This window comes from Hemitrygon akajei, chromosome 8 (assembly GCF_048418815.1).
Source record: "Hemitrygon akajei chromosome 8, sHemAka1.3, whole genome shotgun sequence".
Taxonomy (NCBI): domain Eukaryota; kingdom Metazoa; phylum Chordata; class Chondrichthyes; order Myliobatiformes; family Dasyatidae; genus Hemitrygon; species Hemitrygon akajei.
Genome location: NC_133131.1, coordinates 147,436,882 through 147,460,794, shown reverse-complemented (window position 1 = coordinate 147,460,794; position 23,913 = coordinate 147,436,882). Strand labels below are relative to the sequence as shown.

At 40.5% G+C, this 23,913-nt stretch overlaps 1 protein-coding gene across 1 annotated transcript; it reads right to left on the bottom strand.

Moving 5' to 3' along the window:
* Positions 1 to 380: 380 nt before the first annotated feature.
* On the bottom strand, positions 381 to 10,828 carry klf6a (Kruppel like factor 6a). Its single transcript, XM_073054834.1, has 4 exons — positions 10,467 to 10,828; positions 7,248 to 7,824; positions 4,360 to 4,483; positions 381 to 2,795 (listed from the first exon to the last, which is right to left on the bottom strand). Exons 1-4 carry the CDS (start codon positions 10,566 to 10,568, stop codon positions 2,744 to 2,746), a joined length of 855 nt encoding a protein of 284 aa, XP_072910935.1. The 5' UTR covers positions 10,569 to 10,828; the 3' UTR covers positions 381 to 2,743.
* Positions 10,829 to 23,913: the final 13,085 nt, after the last annotated feature.

The window sequence follows — 23,913 nt, the reverse complement described above, 5'->3', positions numbered from 1 at the left end:
AATTAGAATTCTTGGCTTGCTCTTCCACCCCTTAAAATTCAGTCCTTGGCTTCTGCTAAGGGAGGACATGTAATATAGCAATGATGCATAGTGGCGTGATTGAGACCAGGCTCTCACTCTGTAGGTATCTCAACTGAAAACCCAGGTCCATTCATTCCACCGCTAGTTGCTGCAGTGTTCCAACAATACTCCATAAATATGACATTGATCAGGATTCTGGCCCATTGTCTGCTACATTATTAAACAGCGCATGCATCAAGGTTAAACTTGCATCAGGCAGAATGACGGTCACTAAAATGAGGGCCGTTGAAATAAATGGAACTAAAAAGAGGGTCAAGAGACTCGAAGAGACCAGGAAGAAATGAAGCGAGAGAGGCACATTCTGTTAAGAATTTTCCATTGTTTTACAATAAAAAATACATTCATACAGAAATATAACATTCTTGCAAAAAACAATTTCAAATAAAACCTTGTAAAAAGATTTCAAATAACAAAATTTTACAAAGAGGTTGGAGATAAACAGGGCTTTTAAAATGAAACGTGAAACATCAATAATAAGAACAATTTTAATTGCAACCCAAGGTCATACGGTTTCATTAAGGCTCCATTATCCACAGAACAGTATGGATACTGCTCATAGGCTAGTTAATAGAAAAATAGTAAATGGCCTAACCTTTTCTTCCAGTGAATTCAACCATAATTTTTTCTATATATTGCATTAAAAAGCACAAGCTGATTCAAGTTTTTAACTTTCTGTCAATGGCATTCTTATCAAGTGGCTTGTTACAACTAGGTAGAGCATTGCATACACATGCAGAGTTTAAAAAATGCTGTAAATTGTCTTCAAAAAGCAGCTGCCTCTATGGTTTTTGGCAAATAAAAAAATGCATAGAAGGGAAAGTGTGTATGTCTCTGCCCTCAAAACCATGTGTTTGTGTAAACATTATAGTAACATCCAACCCCATTCCTCTCCATCAGCCCCTCCAGGCCCACCCTGAATCCAACAATTTAATCAGCAGCAGTTCCTGATGTTCAAGGATTTTTTTTTTTGTGCGTTTTTAAAACACCTAAGTGATTAAAATTCAGGAAGCGTTTTTCTAGTCAGCCTTCACAACTGTGAAACACAATGGCTTTCTGACTAGGTTTGCAATCCTAGCAATTGCATTTCTCTTGCCTGCCGAAATGCATCTCAGCTAGACCATTGATGGGTCAAATTAAGATATTGCACTCCAGACAGCTCAATATCTAATGTGCCGAATCAGCAGACTAACAAAAGAAAATTAGTGCTAGCAAAGGGCCCAATGAGCCACTTTATCTGATTCATCCTGTGCTGGAGTCTCTCCAATGTCACTGTTAACCAATATAAATCTTCCATTTTACTACATTAAGGTTAAAGTGAAGATGCGTTTTCAGAATTAACAGTGCTTTACAGCCAAGCGATTTGTCATGGTCATCTTTTATGCTCAGAGTACTAGGAATGTGTTACCATTACAGCACATCAATATATTTTTTATATAATATAAAAAGAACATCTTCAATGAAATTACTATATACTCAATAGATCATTTTAATACATTATATTCAGTCAAAATAAAAAAATAAAACTAATATTTAATACTTGGGTAGACAAAAATTGGCATTTTGTACTCAGAAAATTAAAGAAAAGTTTTTTTATTGTTTCCATGTCAAAGACAGAAAGAGGCATAGAGTACAAGATCATGTGATAGGGAGCCTTAATGGAGCCCAAGTCACCCATACCCCTGTCTGGTGACCCACATGAGATTGCTACACTTACTGTAGCAAGGTCACTTTCATAAGGCACCATTATTTCATGTCAACAGTGCATTAACATTTAGAAACCAGAAATTAGTCCTCAGGCATAAATAAAAAGACCAAAATTAGCTGCTTAAGTAAATCAGTTGCTAAGCTATAGTGGTATTCAACCAAAAAAGGTCCAGGCTTCCTTTACTCTATGTAACATTTGCCCAAACAGATTTTTTTTCCTTTAAACTGCACATAATCGGAATCAAATTGCAGTCCCCAATTACAAAGAAAGAAAAGTGTACAATCCCCAGAATCATGCAACACCTTTCTGTTTATCATGAAAGTTATAGTTGTGTTATATCCTTAATACACAGCTTATACAATGGATTACAAATTAGCTTTCTTTTTGTAGCAAGTGAACAAGGCTACTCGACACATTGCACATTTATCAGCTGCACCAGACACCAAAAGCTCCTCTCACACGGGAAAGGGGTCGGTCTCCTGTCCAGATTCAGTGCCTTGCTTAAGGCGTGGAACAGGGAAGACATTTGGCGGTTATCCCATCTCCAGGCACGTCCCTCTCTCTACCTTTCTCTTTCGATCGCGCTCACACACACTCATCCAGCCCACTTTAAAGCAATCTTACCTCACCACAAGAAAAAAATCATTGGTCCTCTCATCATACAATCAGCCTTAGTCAACCATGTTCTCAGTGCACATGCTCACAGCAGGAACTTGGCAGCCACTCATAACGTTAGGTACCAATGTATGCATCCAGGAAAATTCCCAGATACCATCCACCACAGATGCTATGCCGCCTCTCACTCTTAACAGTCTCTGAGAACACCCTGACAAATAAAGGTCCTGGAGGCTACTGGGTAGGGTGCAAAATGGCATGCTTTGGCTGGAGCATACGTTCCTCCTCGTGTGGCAGTTCAATTGTGAAGCTGAATCGCCAACAAACTTTCATTCTGCACTCTCAGATGTGTCTCTTCATGTGAAGTGCCAAGTGATCAGACCGCGAGAAACACCTGGTGTGGGAACACAAAGAGGACAAGCAATGAGGGAAGAGGGAAAAAAAACAGTGACTTTTGAGAAGCAGCATTTTGTATTCTGAAAACAGTTTGATTTCTGTTCAAGTTTGTGAGAATAGATTCGGAGAAAATGCTGGAAACACTCAGGCCAGGCCACGTGTGGGAAGAGAAGCAGTTAACATTTCATTTTGAAAACATTAAACCACCTTGTCATCCCATGAATACAGCCTGACCTGCTGAGTATTTTCAGCAATTTTTGTTTTTATTTTACATGTCCATCATCTCTGGTTTCCTTTCATTGACATTTATCGATCTAGGGTTAGAGCTGCATATTGTTATTGGCAGAAAAGTAGAATACATATATATTTTTAACAATTCCCAGTTTTCCGCAATATGATCCATACTTATAAAAATCTCAATGACTTTCTCAAGACACAGTTTACAAAAATTACCATGTATTTTAGTTCAACGTAATTGGTACACACAAAAGCCATTATCAGTACACAGAATGGACTCTGCTCAAGGCCTTGCACTCTTTAACCCCAGACTGTATCTTCTTAAAGAACTAAACCCCCAGCACATAAGGTAATGACTATATATGAAACTTTAGTGGTGCCAAATAGAAAACAACAAGCTAGAAAGATATCCCTGTTGTCTTGTGGGGTTACAGTCTTAACATCTGTTGTGGCCTTAGCGGAAGGAGCCTGCAAGAAGCAAAGTCGTACAACGCAATGCATGCTTGGAGGATTCATTGCTATTTGCCACTTCACTGCTGAATTATCAAGGAAATATTATTAAGTTATCTTTTTGCCACGATTGCTTCACATTTTATTCAAAGTATTACCATTGCGCAATCTTCCTTCAAAATGCCCAAACTCAAATTTTGGCTGCAGAAGTCCACATGCACACCTTTGCTTTCAAAGAATTATGAGTTATTAGCAAAGGATGATCAACTCTTAAGACACGCTGCTCCCTCTTTTGCAAGAAAATTCCAATTTAGTTTAAATAGAAGCAACGACTCTTCCCAGTAGATTTTAAACTGTCATGGAAAATTAAAATCCTATCGGTCTTCCAGACTGAATGTTATAGTCAGAAAGTAACTGTTAAAATTGCAGCAACAGTGTTATCTCTAACATTTTCAATTGGTAATTTGTTTTGATACCCAGTAGATAGTTAGGAATGAGAATGGCCTATGTTTGGGAAAAAGCATTTACAACAGTTCCCTGCATCTTTACGTCAATATATATTTTTTTTAATTAAGTTGTCAAGAAAACTGGTGATATGTTTCCAAGTTGTTCTATATTTTTTTTATCCTTCAATGCTACCCAACAATAAAAGAAAAATCAATGTATCATTTCCTTCCTTTGAAACACCTATAAAACATCTACTCCCGTCACTCTTAGTTTTTCTATAACACTAAGAATTCAATGCACAGATCACAAAATAGCGATCTTGATTGCTTTACATCAGTGATAACCCGATTAAGTCTGAAATATAACAAAATTAACAAATTAAAGCTAGTCAAAGCTATTTGATTTAAGTGATTACAACCCTCTCATACCTGTCACAATGAGTGCATTTAAATGGTTTTGCCCCAGTGTGTTTCCTGAAGTGCCTCGTAAGTTCATCGCTTCGTGCAAATCGCCATTCACAGCCTTCCCACGAACACCTGTAAGGCTTTTCACCTGTGGACGTTAAAAAGGGGCATATCAAACAGCAGACTTGGCTGAGAAACTGTACCATTTTCAATGCAAAAAATAAAGACGCCTTTTTTAAAATAAAAAACCCGCTGGCATTCCAAGATATATATTAACGATATGCACTGACTTGATAGTAACTTGTCAAAATAAAAATGAGGCGTGAGGTCTAAGTACCAGCTAGTTGTGATTCAAATTTCAGTCACCATTAATATTTATGATTTTCCAGTAATCAGCTTTGATAGAAGGTGAGAGTACAATAAAGGCATATATGGAAAGAAAGTGAAAGAGAAAGAGCACAAGATCATCAGGTTTTGTGATTTTTGTCATACATGTTGTTGGCTCCAGTTTTTTTTTAAAAAACAGCAACTAAATCACAGAAACACTTGAGTGACAATATTTGCCATGTCACCTTTTACTTTAAGAGTGCAAATACAGTGAAACATATTAAAGCTCTGTACATATATTTAAGGCCTGATACACAAGCTATTTGCAGAATGTTATTAAGCATGTCCGTTTATGACTGCCTGCAACATAGCATTGGCAGCAGTAGTATTGCTGAGTGCTTTGATACATCATAATGCCAACAGAAGACGATTCTCCTCTGCCACTACGTGCCTGTAACCGAGCCACAGAGAAGCAAAGGGAGCCATAAGGAAATACATAGAATATGTTTTTATTTCATGACCAAATGTATTAACACTGCTTCAGAGGCTGGCAATTAAACTGTGCAAGAATGAAATGTTAATTAAACCAATTTCAGAGGAATGTAATTATTTGAAAAAAAGATTTGATTATCCCAAAGCCACTTGAACAGCGTGCAACAACAATTGCCTTGGCATTGCATTTTAAATTTCCTATTGCCTTGTTTCCCAAAGAATTCAGAACAGAGACTTTAAATCTGATACAAAGTCTCCAAGTATTATGTCTGAGCATTCTGACTTTCTAAAATCCCTGATGTGCCTCTCCACTTCATTTCCCGTATTGAAACCAGCACTCAGCCCATCTCTTTGTTTAGAAATTTTGAAAATTGCTCTTAGCATTGTTGTATCCTTCCGTGTAAGATGTCTAAAAGTGTTGGCTTACACTGACTTTAATGGAGCCACGCCAGCATTCAGGCAACTGATCGTACACTCTAGACACCAGTAAGGTTTTCAGAAGCTTCCCTCACTAATGTTATGCTACTGGAATCACAGCTTCCATTGCTCAATTCACAATTTATGTTTTTGGGTAGATCGCTTTAAAAATGTGACTCGTTTTATACAGTTATAGTGGGCAGGGTTTGTAGCAGGGCGTTAATAGGCTGTAACTCCATCCGAAAGAAATGGGATAATACAGATTAGACATGGATTTATGAATATCCGTGTTAGTGAGATCTCAGGAATGTGTATCACTAAGTTGATTACTTTAAGTTCAAATAATCTTGAAATGATTCCTCTCAGGAAACATTCTTTCCTGGTGTTTGAAAGCATTGGCGAAAATTGACGTGCATTATTTTTGGCACACAAATAGAACAGGAATAACACTTTTCATATTACACAGAACCTTGAGTGTCCCAGAAAAGTACAGTAACATACATTTTTAAATGGGCAGTCCTAAACCAAGAGGACATTCATCCTAGTCCATGCATTAACAAAGGGAGCATCTGCAGTATGGATTACCAAATCAGATCAGGAATAGATGAAATGGCAGAGTGACTGTTTCATCAATAATCCTGCACACAAGCTACACCACCCCCAACCTTTCCAAACAAAAGTAGTATCTATTCCCTTTAAGCAATGGCGTCTTTGAGGCAGTAAGATAAAAATTAAATTGAGCTGACTTGCAGCAAACACTGCGCTGCAGATATTTTGAAAGCAGGATTGTGTTTGGGTAAAGTTTGTTTCTGTGGTTATAAAACTACGTAGCAATTAGGCTGCAAATAATTACCCGAAATTCCAGTCCTCTTTTAGATCCCATACCAGAGGCTCTCTTTCTGTAGGGAATAGGGTCTTTTGATTAAATGCTTATGATCCACGGTGTACCCTGACTTTGCTGACTGATAATTGGCTTGGCTTAATACAACAACCCATGCTTTTATTGCCCGTCATGCCATTTCTCCCAGCACTTTATACACAGATCTTCGAATATTGTCATTAGCCGAATGGCTAAAAGATGGTGTATTATTCATTCTAAACCCAACAACCAAAAGAACCACCCTGCTTTTGAAAAAAGCACTCTGTCAAATTGCTTAACATTCTTCCTTGAAAGAGGATTGCCAAGTCTAAATGTCATTGCAGGCTGGAATTCACACGTGGGTCTTTAAAGCCACTGCCCGACACTTCAATTATATGCCTACACAACTGTTGTTTCTTGCCATGCAAAACAAGAAGAAACTTGACCACTTTAAAGAGGCTCTGCTTTCTTCTGTAATGTTTGGGGCCAAACAGAAGAGGTAAAAAAAACTTGTAGGAAAAAAAATCCAAGGGATCATAGCACTACACAGAAGGGAAAGAGGCCATTCAGCCCATCTAAGCCAGTTCATTGAAAGAATCTTTGCAAATAGTTCTATCTTCTGCCTTGCCCCAGAGGCTGCACAGACATACTTATTAATATTCCGTGAACAACTTCAGCATCAGACCTTAAAGATGAACTGTATTTATTGTAGCTCATTTCAGTTGTTAGCCTAGATCAAAAAGTGAATTAGCAAACAAAACATACAAAGAAGGAAACATTAACTGTTCTCCAGACACTCGTGCAGTTCTCTACTAACCTGTGTGAGTACGTTGATGTGCTTTTAGGTGTGAGCTTTTGGTGTAAACTTTCCTACATCCATTGAACTGACACCAATGGACCCTTCTCCTGCCATCGGGTGACGCTTCACCATTCACCGGACTAGATTTTTCCAACGATTTTGTAGAATTTCCACCACGAATTTTAACTGCATTCAGCTCGGGAATGTTTGCTGGTGGGTTGTTCCACAGCTGCTGAGAAGACTCCTTGGCTAGTTCTGGAGACGAGGGAGGGGTGGACAGAACTGGAGAGTTTACATTTCCAGAGTTCACCAGGCCAGTATTCAAAGGGTTTGAGGTATAGTTTACCGTAGGTGAAAGTTCCTCGGAGCTGTCAAGGGACTCGCTGCTTACATCAGAGCTCATGCTATTTGTTTCTAGGTTCTGATTTTCCTGGCTCTCCTCTTCCATTAAGTTTGCATTCTTCTTGTCAGTTTCATCCTTGTCCCCACAGACCATAATGATTTTGCTCAGGATGTCATCCTGTCCATCGAATCTAAAGTCAGAAGCCGAAACGTAGGGCTCACTTTGAAGGTACCGCTCCAACTCCAGGCAAGTCTGAAAGAGAGATACGAGTAAAGGTTAATAAAAGGAAGTTGCAGCTCTGCAAAGGACCCGGATTCAATTTTGCAGCCACCAGATTTCTTTTAAATTTTAAAAAAAGGTATGAAAATGCAATCATTTCACCAGTTAGGATTTCTAAAATACTTCAAACCTGGAAAGGGGGTACAGCAAGGGTTATGTCGATGAATAAATTCAAGATAAGGAACAATAGGTTACTGGATATTGAGAGATAAGACTTTAGCTCAGAAAAGAGTCCCTGAAGTGAAAAGTGAATCATGATCTTTTTGAACAGTGGAGTAGAAACAAGGGGCCAAATAGCTTTTTCTTCTTTCTGCTTGTACTCTGAAGCCAAAGGCACTCTTTAAATGTTATTTAAATATAAAAAGAACACTTTCGTTTTTATTGTTTGTAAGAACTGTGTTTAACACTAAGCACAATCAAATATGCTGAGCAGTACTGATGAGGTCACCAACTACATCGTCACATTAATTCACCAGAACTTAGAGGGAGGTGACTTTTAGTGGTAGCTATCTTGCCACAGAAGAAACTTCTCCTTCCTTTAATATATATATTCATTTGCTTAGATGAACAAGACTGTGTCATTATGCGAGTCGGATCCAATTGAAAGCAGAACTGGATTCCCTCCACTCGAAAACCTGTTCAAAACCAACTTTCTATTGTAACTGACAACAGAAAGCCATATTTAATAAGGCTGACAGACTCACTGTACTGGATTCAAAAGAGAGACTACCAAAGAACCGCAGCTTCCTGTATGTGTAAACGTGACCTATCAAGCTATTTCAAAAGAATTTCGTGCTCAGGAATGGATCTCACCAGCTTATAGTCAAACCGAGAAACCTTGGCCTAGTTCACCTTCTTTGTGTGTTGACTAAAATACTAATTAGGGAAAAAAAATATAGGAAAGCAATGTTCAACAGGATGCAGCAAAGGAAATTACTCTGGAATGCTCTTGGGAAGTCCCGTAGTGCAAAAACATTTCCCCCCCTTTCTCTCTGTATCTTTGGCAAACAACGCTAAGTGAGTCATCATGCTGTTTCCTCATTAGAAGATACTTCCTTTACGTTTCTCCCATCTACACGAGTCCCTCTCAAACATGGAAAAAACGCAGGGGGGCAGAATGGCGTGAGCAACGCTGCTTTTTTTTTGTATTGGCTTTTACCACAAGTTGCTTGGCTCAGCATTTACCAACCGTGTTCACGGCAGCCAATGAATCAATGCAAGAAACTCTTTAAAAAAAAATGAACTATGCTCTTTTGCTTTTGAATTGTTGCCTACAAATAATGAAACCACAGATGGAAACCTCAGTGTACTCTTAATTAAAATTACTGGATTCGTGTTTTGCAGTGGTTTTAAAACAATTTTGTCTTATTGGCCACCTTATTTTTCTACAAAAGTGGGATTCATTACTATGTGCAGACTAATTGCGATTTTTAAAAAAATTGAATCGGTATTATTTTGCCTTTACAATCATTTATGTTCCTCATTCGGCATTTCACAATACTTCATCGGATATTGAACAGGATATCTATTACATCAACAAAGTAAAAAGTTCATTACCGACGACTGTTCCTTATTATTTGTTAAACTCGCTCCTGAATTTGATGCAAGATTTTATTTTTTGAAAGAGCACGGTTCCAAAATGAAACATTGCAAACCGTGTTGAACACTTCTGTCTCCTCCTCCAAGCCAAACCTCCCAGTAAACACATTAACTGCAAAACCAAATTGTATTTCGCTGTAGTAAAAATGCCTCTCAAGGCTAAGAGAAGACGAGTTTGGCTGTCTGCCCAAATCCCAAATGCCTGAAGGAAACTACTTGGATCAATTTCAATCACGTACTGAATGTTTCAGCTTCTTTTGAAGAACAGGGGATGGGGGGGCGGTGGGGATGGGGGGGGGGGGGGGGAGTCGGTTTGAAGACGCATGCAATTACACAACGCAAGGGCTTTAAACAAGCTGTATCTCCATGCTGTTCAAACCATCCTTCGGTCTTCGACAAACATCATGAGCATTTGAACTCGGTTTATCTTTTGCTATTCTTATGGTAATTTGCGTTATCTCGAGGGAAACATTACAGTAAGCTACTTCAAACGACATTCCTTTCAACTACATTTGTAAATACAAAATAAAACCACCAGGATACGACTGGCAGGTCTTCTGGTTAGCATATTATTCTAAAAAATATTTCAGGTACAAAATAGCAATCGATGTAAAAATGCTAATAGCTTGTTTATGGTGGCTTTAACTTGTTTGGAAGACTCGATGAGCTGACAATAGTCAATACAGCTCTCAAGTTTTTTTTATTACACTTGGCAATTTGACAGTTGCTGCAACTGGCAAATTTGAGTCAGTTTGGGTCTTGCAAACTGGAGTCTGCTAGAAGTATCCCAAGTGCAAATCTGATTCGATACAGCAAATCCTTTATCCAGCAGAGATGCATGCAGTAACAATTACAAAAATAAAGAAACAAATAACGTTGGGTATTACAAAATGAGAAATAGGCTCGAAAGCAATAGACAGCTAGTCTAACAAATGCGTGTCATTGTGTACGGCAGTCAAACATATACACACACGGGCACACACAAAATACCCTCCTTCAAAATAACTAATATTCACCTGCTGCCAATATTCTTCAAGTGATGCCCGACCTGAAAAGTAGCCAGTGTCGTGCACAATCTGAAGCTCTTGGAAAATGCTGCACCTCGGTAGAACATCCATGCTGTTTGGTTGTGATCGTACTAGTTCAGTATTTCTCTTTTCTTTTGTATTTAAAGTTCAAATGGTTCAATAGGCGAAAAGTTTCTCAACAAAAAAAGGCAGATAATACAACACAAAGATGCAGAAGGTTAACCCGAGCCAGCCGTCAGAATGAGAAGGAAGAGATAGAGTGAGAGACCCCCTATCTCTCACTCTCTCATATACATGAACACCGACAACGCAGCGGAGCTCTACTTCCCTATTGAGAGAGAAGCCCAGCCGAACGGCCACCGTCCCGCCCCTTTCTCTTCCACGTGATCTGCCTTGCCCGCAAGCCCCTCCCTCTTTCCCCCTCCGCCCCTCAACCAATCACACCACCTCGTGTCGCCGCTCCGTGCATGATGTCATGGGTGACCAATGGGAGCGCACGACGCTCCGCCCAGGGCAGCCCTCGAGAACAGTGTATTGGCCCGTCCGATGTAACACAGAAATTGATTGGTTAACGGCGTCACGCAGTTGTTGCCCCACTGCTGCCAGTCGATTGGTGGAGACGGTAGCAAGCTATTTTTAGCAGCGTATATATAGCGTGAGCCCGAAGTGGCTGGTTGTAGCTTTGAGTTGCGTTTGGTTGCAGGTTGGGTGCGCTCTAAGCTGCTTGGGACAAAGCAAGGGCAGCTTTTCCAGTACTGCCAGTTCTCGACGATCTTTAAAGTTGCACCTACCTTGTTTTGATGGCTGCTGAGCCGAGTGCATTTTAACTCGCTGCTTGCTGTGTTGTCTGAAGTTGTCTTCAGAGATATTTTGATTTCAAGCTCCGGGGTTGAATCAAAAGGATTTTCATTTCCAAAGCAGTTCTGTTCTTCCTTCTCTTTCCCCCCCCCCCCCCCCCAAACACCATGCATCAGGAGCTGCCATCATTCACAAACAAAATGCTGGCTATATTGTTTTTGTAGTAAAATAGACTCCCATGTGTCTATGTGTATAGAAGTTTCTCCTTCATCACATATCTAATGTCCTGGTCGATCAACAGTGGATGACCTCGTAAACTTTCAATGAAAAGAGATATATAAATTTTGATCAACATGTGTTTGGAAGGTTGAAGCTGTTAATTTTCTGCATTTTTAGTCCAAGTCCAAAACTATATATAAAATTTAAATCTGTTACAACTTCATGTGGGGGTTTGGGGGCAGAAGCAGCAATCACATGTTATTTTTCTGCATTGAGTAAGCCTGCAAAGCATCAAGCAAATTCCCTTGCAAAGCTATTATTGTGACTAATGTGATGTGCATCTGTTCTCCACTTCCTCCCGAAGTGGCCAAAAGGCTTTGACTTTACTGTAAGTGGTTTAACCTGTGCCAGAGGGGGAGCTATTCCTTCAGTTACATGTCAGCAGAACCAAATTTGCAGCTTTGCTCTTTGAAGTTATGTTGAATGTTGTAATGTTCAGCCAAATAAGGGATACGTATTATAATTGTATGCAAATCATGGGATGATTTCATCTGAAGTACTTTCTTACCATTTCTGGTGTTCTGTGCAGCTCTAGTCTCTTGGGAGGGAGAGTTAATGGGTAAGGACAGGTTAGTCAACATCATTTTATAAAGTAGCCAAGAGTGCCATTAAGCAAAATTTGACAAAGTTATAGAAGGAGATACTAGAAAATGTGGCCAAAGGTTTGGTTGGAGATGCTGTGGAGCTTTGTTTAGGAGCTTTGGAAAGTAAAATTGTGAACAACTAAATATGGGGATGCTGAAGGTAGTGAGAGCCAAAAAAAAATCAGACATTTAGGGTGGTAGGACAATAAATATTCAAAAGATTGGGGATTATGAGAAAAGATACAGATGATTAATTGAGGCCAGCATAGATCATTTTGAGTGGTGAGGCAGGCTTCAGGGGCTTGGTGGCCTACCTCTGATCCTATATTCGTGTAAAATTAAATGATTATGGTTCAAGTAGAGTTAACGTTGGGTATACATGTGCAATACAATTTACTGGGAAATTTTGTGTAGAAGGCAGTAACGTGAACTTGGTGGGCACCTCTCAAAGACTGTACCCAGAGTGTCATATAGAACATAGAATAGTACAGAACATAACAAGCCCTTCAGCCCACAATGTTGTGCCGACCCTCAAACCCTGCCTCCCATATAACCCCTCACCTTAAATTCCTCCATATACTTGTCTAGTAGTCTCTTAAACTTCACTAGTGTGTCTGCCTCCACCACTGACTCAGGCAGTGCATTCCACGCACCAACCACTCTCTGAGTGTAAAACCTTCCTCTAATATCCCCCTTGAACTTCCCTCCCCTTAACTTAAAGCCATGTCCTCTTGTACTGAGCAGTGGTGCCCTGGGGAAGAGGTGCTGGCTGTCCACTCTGTCTATTCCTCTTAATATCTTGTACAACTCTATCATGTCTCCTCTCATCCTCCTTCTCTCCAAAGAGTAAAGCCCTTGCTCCCTTAATCTCTGATCATAATCCATACTCTCTAAACCAGGCAGCATCCTGGTAAATCTCCTCTGTACCCTTTCCAATGCTTCCACATCCTTCCTATACTGAAGCGACCAGAACTGGACACAGTACTCCAAGTGTTGCCTAACTAGAGTTTTATAGAGCTGCATCATTACATCGTGTCTCTTAAACTCTGTCCCTCGACTTATGGAAGCTAACACCCCATAGGCTTTCATAACTACCCTATCTACCTGTGAGGCAACTTTCAGTGATCTGTGGACATGTACCCCCAGATCCCTCTGCTCCTCCACACTACCAAGTATCCTGCCATTTACTTTGTACTCTGCCTTGGAGTTTGTCCTTCCAAAGTGTACCACCTCACACTTCTCCGAGTTGAACTCCATCTGCCACTGTTCAGCCCACTTCTGCATCCTATCAATGTCTCTCTGCAATCTTCAACAATCCTCTACACTATCTACAACACAACCAACCTTTGTGTCGTTGCAAACTTGCCAACCCACACTTCTACCCCCACATCCAGGTCGTTAATAAAAATCACAAAAAGTAGAGGTCCCAGAACAGATCCTTGTGGGACACCACTAGTCACAACCCTCCAATCTGAATGTACTCCCTCCACCACGACCCTCTGCCTTCTGCAGGCAAGCCAATTCTGAATCCACCTGGCCAAACTTCCCTGGATCCCATGCCTTCTGACTTTCTGAATAAGCCTATCGTGTGGAACCTTTCATGTTGGCTCATCTTGGAACCTTTCCCACTTTGTTACAGCAAAATGAAAGAACAATTATCAAAATCAAAAATGACATCTTATGTGACTGAAACCACCATCTCCTCACCTCTTCAGCCTTCCAACTGTCTGCAAACTTTAATGAAGATTATCATACCCTCCTTGTCTAATACCTATCTATCACTGAACAACTGTAATGAGCCGTCCTTTTTCCCCATTTTAATCTTAACTCTCACAGCCTAAAATCCTCCTTTAATGTCTTTTGTCTCTGCTCTTACACATTCACTTCCATAGACCTTCAGTGACTGGCCACCTTCTTTCTCAGATTTCTCATTTCAGATTTAGATTTATTTATACGTGTACATCGGAACATACATTGTCTGCGTTAACTTAAGGATGTGCTGGGGGCGGCCTACAAGTGTCACCGGCACCAGCATAGCACACCCACAATGTCTGGCAAAACAACACAGAACACAAGCAATAAAGGCAAGACAAGCTCTACTCCTCTCTCCCACTCACCCTACCACCTACCCACCCACACACATGGACAGTCCTCCATCTCCAGGACAAACCACTGAGCCACCAGTCTGAAAACACATTTTTAAATTGCATAAATGCACTGTAGCCACCTGTCTTATTTCACTGTCCACTCTCCCAACCCGTGCAGTTGCCATGTTACATACTATGACCATCGTTCAATCTCAGATGAGTGAAATGTCAATGTTTTTCATTACTGTTTCATATTTTAAAGGACATAGCTTTAAGGTGAGAGGGAAAACGTTTGAGACATTTGGGATGGATTTTTTACACAGAGAAGGGCCGTGCCTGGCAAGGTTAATGGTAAAAGCAGAGCAAAATAAAAACGATGCGACAGACTTCATCATCGCAAAGCAGTGAGCTGTTTTGTTATTCTCCCCTTGCACTGTGAAAGGGGGACACCTCTTTTTCCCTTTATTAGGGAGAGAGCGAGAGAGAGCCTGTGGTATGTCGAATTGTCAGGGAAACAATTAGATTTTTGTTGTACTGCAAATCATAAGAAGTAGGAGCAGGAGTAGGCCATCTGGCCCGTTGAGCCTGATCCACCATTCAATAAGATCATGGCTGATCTGGCCAAGGTCTCATCTCCACCCACCTTTTCCCCATAATCTTTAATTCCCCTACTATGCAAAAATCATGGTCTTTCTTGGGGACTTTGCTTGGTGGATGGAGGGTGCTGATGCTTTTTTGAGGAAGTGGGGGGAGGATCGTTGCTTTGCTGCTGCTTGTGCATGGGAGGGGGGAGTAGGGGTTGCTTTGGGTTCCTAACATTTTAACTGTTACTCATTCTGTGAGGCACTGTTCTGTTCTTCTGTTTTCATGGATATCTACAAAGAACAAGAATTTCAGGATCTATCTTGCATACATTTCTCTGATATTAAATGAAACTATTGAATATTGATATTGGTATTAGTTTATTATTGTCACATATACTTTATATAGGCATCCGTTAGTCTCGTGAGACCATGAATTTGTGCCTCGGAAGGTTTCCAGGGCACAGGCCTGGGCAGGGTTGTATGGGAGACCGGCAGTTGCCCAAGCTGCAACCCTTCCCCTCTCCACGCCACCGATGTTGTCCAAGGGAAGGGCACTAGGACCCATACAGCTTGGCACCGGTGTCGTCGCAGAGCAATGTGTGGTTAAGTGCCTTGCTCACGGACACAACAGACTGCCTCAGCTGAGGCTCGAACAAGTGACCTTCAGATCACTAGACCAATGCCTTATCCACTAGGCCACACGCCAACACCATGCATACTAAGATACAGTAAAAAGGTTTGTCTTCTCTACTGTTTATACAGATCAAATTACTACACAGTTCATTCAGCTAGAATAAGATAAAACAGTAAAAATGCAGTATGAAGTGTAACAGCTGCTGAAAAAGTGCAGTGTTGGTAAATGATAAAATGCAAGATCATAATGAGGAAGATTGTGAGGCCAGGAGTTCACCATACTATGCAAGAGCTCCACTCAAGAGTCCTATAACAGTGGAATGTAGTTGTCTCTACCCTGGTAGCCTGTGTTTTCTGGACTGGGGAAGAGAGAATATCTAGGTTGGGCGGGGTCTTTGATTATGCTGGCCGCTTTACTGATGCAGCAAGAAGTACAGACAGACTGCATAGAGAGGAGGGTGGTTCCTGTAATGTGCTGAGCTGTGTCCACAACTCTCTGCAGTTTATTCCAGTCATATGCTAAGCAGTTGCCATGATGCATCCAGACAGATGATTTTCTATGTGCACGGAAAAAGATTGGTAAGAGTCGACATTGGTGAACTTTCCTGGCCATGATATCAGAATGGTTGGATCAAGACAGGCTGTTGATCATGTTCACGTCTAGAAACTATGTTCTCATCAGTATATAAAAGGAAGATTGAAAATCTGGCTGAATGGTGCCACAAAAGCAAACTCTCATTCGATGTCAGCAAGAGCAAGGAGTCAAATATTGACTTCAGGAGGAGAAAACCAGACGCCCTCCAGTTTCAAGAACAGTTAGCACCTCTCAATCATCAGGCTCTTGAACTCAAGGAGATAACTTTATTCAACTTCATTTGCCCTGTTATTGGACTGTTTGCACAACCTTTGGACTCACGTTCAAGGACCTCATCTTATGTTCTTGATATTTATTGTTTGTTTATTTATTATTATTTTCTTTTGTATTTGCACAATTTGTTGTCTTTTTCACGTTAGTTGTTTGTCTTTCCATGCATGTTTTTACTGATTCTGTTGTACTTCTTGGATTTATTGTGAAGACCATAAGACATAGAAGCAGAAATAGGCCATTTGGCCCATCTAGTCTACTCCACCATTCAATCATAGCTGATCCTTTTTTTCTACCCTTCTCAGACCTACTCCCTGGCCTTCACCCCAGAACCTTTGATATCATGTCCAATCAAGAAATGATTAAGCTCTGCCTTAAATACACCCAACAACCTGGCCTCCACAGCTGCCTGTGGTAATAAATTCCACAAATTCGCCACCCTCTGTCTAAAGAAATTTCTCTACATCTCTGTTGTAAATGGATGCTTCTCTATCCTGAGGCTGTGCCCTTTTATTGTTGACTCGCCCACCATGGGAAACATCCTTTCCACATCTACCATATCTAGGCCTTTCAACATTCAGAAGGTTTCAATGAGATCCCCCCCCCCCCCTTGTTCTTCTGAATTCCAGCGAGTACAGACCCAGAGCTATCAAACGTTCCTCACATGATAACCCTTTCATTCCCAGAGTCATCCTTGTGAGCCTCCTCTGAACCCTCTCCAATGCCAGCACATCTTTTCTTAGATGAGGAGTCCAAAACTGTTCACAATTCTCAAGGTCAGGCCTCCCCAGTCCCTTATAAAGCCTCAGCATCACACCAATGCTCTTGTATTCTAGGCCTCTTGAAATGAACGCTAGCATTGCATTTGACATCCTCACCATCAACTCTACCTGCAGGTTCACCTTTAGCTTGTGCTGCACAAGGATGCCCAAGTGCCTTTGCATCTCAGACTTTTGGATTTTCTCCCCATTTAGAAAATAGTCTGCACATTTATTTCTACTACCAAAGTACATGACCATGCATTTTTCAACATTGCATTTCATTTGCTAGCCACTTTCTTGCCCGTTCTCCTAATCTGTCAAAGTCCTTCTGCAGCCTACCTGTTTCCTCAACCCCACCTGCCCCTCCACCAATCTTCAAATCATCTGCAAACTTGGAAACAAAACGATCTATTCCATCATCCAAATTATTGATATACAGCATAAAAATAAGCGTTCTCAACATTGACCCCTGCAGAACACCACTGCTGACTGGCAGCCAACCAGAAAAACCCACAAGACAATGAATCTCAGGGCTGTCTAAAGGCGACATGTTAGCTTAATGGTTAGCGCAGCACTTTACAGTACCACTGACCCTACTCCTACTGCTACTACTGTTTGTAAGGAGTTTGTATTTTCTCAACGTGACCGCTTAGCTTTCCTTTAGGTGCTCTGGTTTCCTCCCCCAGTCCAAACATGTACCGTTTGGTGGGTTAATTGGGCATTGTAAATTGTCCTGTGTTTAGGCCAGGATTAAATCAGGGAATTGCTGGGCAGCATGACTCAGAGGGTCAGAAGGGCCTACTCTGTGCTGTAGCTCAATAATTAAATAAATATAGTGACATATATTACTTTGATGATAACTTGAAGCTCTCAATCCTCTCAACTTCAACTCCGTTGCTGTAGACAGCAGCATGTATACCCCCCCCCCCCCAACCCCCTTCTGAAGTCAGTTTTGTTGACATTGAGGGAAAGGTAGTGGTCATGACACCATCAAAGTTCAAATTTATTATCAAAGCTTGTATTCCATATACAACCTTGAGATGCATCTTCTTGCAAGCACGCACAAAAGAAAGAAACACAATAGAATTCACTAAAAACACACACACACACATACACAGCAAAAACTGTGCAAAAGAGGACAAATCATGCACATAGTAAAAAAAAAACAAATAATCAATCGAACATCCATGTCATTATGCTCACTAACTCCAACTCATCATTATTTGAGGTGCAGCCCTCTACAGTAGATGGATTTAGACCAGAATTTGGCCACATAGTCATGAGGGCACAGGAGTAGAGTAGGGGACTGAGGAAGCAACCTTGTGGAGAACCAGTGCTCAGTTATGTTTACTGCTGGTCAAAAAGTGAAAGATTCATTTGCAGATGGAGCCATTGACTTCCAAGGTCCAGAGTTCGTCGATGAGTTTGCTTTGAAGATTGAAGGCTAAATTGTCTGACATAGGTGCCTTTATTGGCCAGATGCTCCTGAGATAAACTTAGTGCCAGGGAGATGGCACGTGCCTTAGACCTGTTTTGGTGGTAGGCAACTTTTAGTAGTTCAAATTGTTGATGTATACCATGACCAGCCTCTCAAAGCATTTCATGATGGTAGATGGGGGTCACAGGGTACAAGTCATTAAAGCACGGTATCTTGTTTTTCCTGGGTACTGGGAAGATAGTGGTCTTCTTAAATCAGGAGGGAACCACACTTTGAAGCAGAGAGAGGTTAAAATTGTCTGCAAATAACGCTGCCAGATGATCCACACAAGGTCAAAGTATATGGCCAGGGACAACATCTTGGTCCAATTCTTTCCACAAGTTCTGTCTCTGGAAGTCTGATCTTATGACCGCAACTGAAGGTTCAGGTACACTGGAGACTACCAGGATGGGTGGTGACATACCCGTTTCCCTTCTGTTCAAAACGTGCTTAGAATGTGTTAAGCTCATTTAGGAAGGGATGTGTTGATCTTAGCGATGCTGTCCAACTTTCTTTTGTTAACTATTTTAGTGACCCATTATAGTATATACTGTAAGCCCTGCCACAGCTGACAGATGGACTGAGTCTCAATTTTGGACTGGGACTGTATCTCAGCATCTTTATTGTTAATCTCTCACTCAATGAAGGTATTCAGATAGGCACATGACCATGAAAGAAATAGAGATATATAGAGTGACAGGATAATATAGGAAGGATACAAGTCCTATACATATTTGTATGTCATATGCAGGCCAATGGGATTGGTTTCATTTGGTATCATGGTCAGTACAGACACTGTGGGCAGAATGGCCTTTTCCATGCTGTACTGTAACACACACACACACACACACACACACACACACACACACACACACACACACACACACACACACACACACACACACACACACACACACACACACACACACCCTACTAATTCTAAAAATCATTTGTCCCAGAGCCACTGTTTGATTAAAAAAACACATTTGCACCAGCCCACTGATGTCTTAGCTGACCCTAAGCATTTTTTTGCAGCCCATGACCAAGCTTATCTGCTTGTTCCCATTTATCTTGCTTGTTGAATTCACTCCATGACTGTCTGTTAGCTTCAAGCTCTGTTTTCTAAGACTCTATGAACTAGCCTCCTAACATATACCTTCAAAACATGCATTCGTTTAATATTCTAGTATTTGAACTTAAACTTGCCCGAGGTCCCATTCATTTATTCCTGCATTGCTTTCTGACCTATTTTCGATTTTGGTCTGGCTGATGCATCATTTGAAATTCTCATCCTTGTGTTCAGACCTTTCCAAAGAAGTTGAGGTTCTATTAAATAAATAACTGATCCAAATAAATTGAGTTCTTTCAAGGTTGAATTGTTTAGCTTTTAAAATCACTTTCTCCTAGGTAATTTCTGTTTGTAATGACATACACTGACTGATGCACAGAGGGAGAGAAAGAGCACAATTTTAACTTCACACTGCTATTAACATAGATTTCAATTTCCAATGTACATTGATAGAGAATTCAGACTCAGTCATTAATGTGGAATTGGAAGGTATTCTATATTTGAAAAAGAATAATGAACATCATTTAAATCTATAATTATAAGTTGTTACAGGCTTTGCTGAATTAACCTAGGTCACTGAGTCAGAGTCCATTTAATCTTCTACTTAAAGCTTTGTTCTGTAAAATGTTATGTGTAAAAAATAAGGAGGGTAAAGGTGCAGCAATTAATAAATTGAAGTTTTATTGGGGAATGACTTTTTGAAAAGGTTGAATAGTGTAGCAGTAAGCATTTTAAATATATGAGTTAAACATTGGTTGTGACGTGCTTTTAAAATTCATGTAGATTTTTAAATTCTATTTTATTCACCAGAAGAAATTCATGGATGTTGACTCCAAATACAATTGACAAGTGTCTATCTACAATGTTACTAGATTTCCTATTAACTGAGGTTATTTTGATGAAAAGGAATAAAGCTGCAGAGGATGACTACAATGCAAGGGTGTTTCATTTATGTTATCTCTATTAAAAATATTTGCCAAAAGATATTTCTCTACACGATATTCATGATGACTGATGAGGAAAGGTTTCGCTATTGTAGTTCACTTGCTTGATATGCTTGTGATGAATTCATTGCAGTCACTCCAGGTACAATAGATAAATCACTCACAATAGCCCTGTTTACATCATTGCTCAGTGGATAGCACCATTGGTGATACTGTACAACAATGGGTTCCAAATGAAAATGACTGACAGATGTCAATAGGTTATCAGGTAGTCTAACTGAGAAGTAGGTTGCAGAAGGTGACCTCCAAGTATTTTCACGCCTGCACTGTGGTTCCTTTATTTCAAATTCAACAAAAAAGAATACAGAATGTTTTTAAAACCTCTAAAATGGTTTAAGTTCACAGAGAGAATCAAAAACTGCATTTCAAATAAGTTCACACCCAAATTGTGCCAGCGTGAATAAAATTTAATGTTTGTGACTGTGTGTTACTGTTTTAAAATCTTTTAGCGTAACTTGGACAATAATCAGACTCCTGGTGTAAATTTTAACCAATACTGATGTGATGATGGACTCATAAACTGTGAGATGATACCAACAGATATGATACAGTGAAGGGTACTGAAACAATTATAATAACATTTAAGGCATCATATTTTGTATGAGATATTAACAGGATTTTCTTTGGGACTAGTTGCAAAACCAGCATGCATCACCGAATTTGAAAACAAGTCTGGATCTGCACGCAGTTGTCAATATATTGATGTCAGAAAGTACCTTCAGCAGACAGTGAATGTAAAGCAGAATGGGAGATCATGAAGGATGCTATATAACGTGAATCAGTCTCATATTCTTTCTGATAGGATAAACAAAATAAAACAACTGTGCAAAATGCCCACCATAGGTTTGCTCCTCAAATTCTCTCCCTTTCTCCTCACAGCGAGAAAAAGAAAATTTGATTTGCTATTTTAATTTACTTCTTTCTTGGCGATACTCAGCTAGCTTAAGTGATTCTAGAATGAGGAATAAAAATCAATCAAGGCCACCAATCTCTGATTGTTATCTGGTGACTCTTTTTGATGGTGTAAAATGCTTGGACATTAAGTGTAAATTTTAGTTTTCCAGTCATTTCCTTTCCAGTGGAATAGCTATGCTTCTAAGAAACATTCATGAGTGAAGAATCGAGGTTTTCAAAATAAGCTAGAGTTCAACAGAGCCTTGTTCCTGTTTCTGTGCACTTTATTGGATTTTCACTTTGAACCTTGGGAACAGCTGCATTCATTAATAAATTGCTTTTCTAATGTCCTAAGGTAATATTTCAGGACGTCAGTCAATTTTGTGTAATACGCAGGGGGCTTTTGGTAATAGTCTAAATAACACTTGGCAAAATATGTCATTGACTTAATAGCTTCCTTCATCACCAGTATTACAGCAAGGAAGATTTGAAAAGGATTGACATTTACAGCTAGAATAGTGTTACGACATGTAGAACATTATTTTAAGTAAAACCATGTGAAAATGTCAGTACTTAGTAGCTATGACACTAAGTCACACAAATGGTCCTGAGTTGGCTGCTTCATAAGCTGAGGTGGCAAATCTCAGCTAATATAATGATGAAAAAGCTAAACTTGTTGTTGACCCAAGAGACTTCAAATGTTGTACTATGCAGCAAAATCAGACTGCTGGAGGAATTCTGGGTCAGGAGGAGCTCAGTACTGAGTCCCTCCAGCAGATTATTTTTCTTTTTTCCTGCGTGGAGCAAGAGAAAGAGAGAAAAAAAAAGTCATTGGGAGAGAGCATTCCTTTCACAGTCCAGAGATTTCTCTGGAAAATGTGCACATGTGGGCAGAATTGGATCAACCAGTAATATGACACTTGATATCCAGGCATTGTTATGAAAGGCGGACTTCTTCATATGAGCTGTCAGCACCAATGTAATGGCAACAGAATCTGCATAATAGCCTTCGGGGGGGAAAGCGGAGAATTAGAGAAAGAGGCTGAGGACTTCTACATCTTACATGAAAGCAATTCTGCCACCCACAATCTACCTAAACTTCTCCATAATCCCCAGCCCAACTCACTAAGCATTAATTCATAGAGCTATCAAGCCGTAGAATTGTACAGCGCAGAAATGGGCAATTTGACCCACTATATCTGTACTGCATTTACTAATTTAGTAATATCTGAGAATATCTTAAACATTTTGCTTGTTTAAGCATTCATTGTCTGTTTACATAATTCATGAGGGGTTATATGTAAAAGTTCATGAATGGCATGCGTCATTACATCACCACATCATACGTGGGTGCATGACTAAAAAGAAACTAAGTAGATACTCACTTCCCGGGCCCCGTGTTTTCCCTTTGTTTAGTCTCTGGAGTTAGAAAATAGATCATCATCATCATCACGGCTTGTCACACCAGACAGCCAGCCACTCTAGTCCTGTTTGGTTGATGTTGAGCAGGTCAGTGGCAGCTAAATCAGGTGAGAGTGGGCAGTTGTGCAGAACGTGTTCAATGTTCCGCACCCTTCCGCCACGCTCACAGGATTCGCTGGTCTTTGAACCCCACTTCACCATATTGTCTCCCCTCCTACAAACTCCCGCTCTCGCTCTGTTGAGAGTGCACCACTTCCGTCTGTCAAGCAGTGCCCCGCCTGGCAACGTTTCTGTGGGGTCTCGCACTGTATTGTTTGGTGGGGTTCTGGCTTCTGTTTGTTGCCAGATGTTAAACCTGTATGTTTGGGGGGATATTCCATGCGGTAGTTCCTCCCCCGTAGCAAAGCTTTTCCTCGATTTTAGGCGGTTGGAAACTGGCACATGATGATGTAGTGGGTGCCGTGGATCCAAGTTCTGTTTACCTTTTTCAATTTTTATTGTAGTGTGTCTTCGGATCCCTGGGGGAGCAATGCCTGCAAGTCTGTAAATGATGTTAGTGGGTGTGGGGCGCAGTGTGCCCCTGATTATTTGGCAGGCTTCATTAAGCAACGGGTCTGTTTTCTTTGCATGGGCTGATCTGCCCCACACAGGTGCACAGTATTCTGCAGGTGCATAGCAGAGTGCTAGGGCAGTTGATCTAAGTGTGTGAGCATTAGCTCCCCATTTCGTGCCTGCTAATTTTTTCAAGAGAGAATCGCGAGAGCCAACTTTCCCTCGGAGTTTTTGGACGTTAATGGCTAATGAGAGCATCCTAAGCAGTGTCATGCCCAGGTAAATTGGAGTCGGATGGTGTTCAAGCTCCTTCCCACACCAGAATACAGGTGAAAATACCGTAGTGTCAGAACAAGTGTGAAATCTTTAAACCAAGCATTACTTACTGTGGTCACACCACTGATGCCCAAGTATTACACAGGAGTG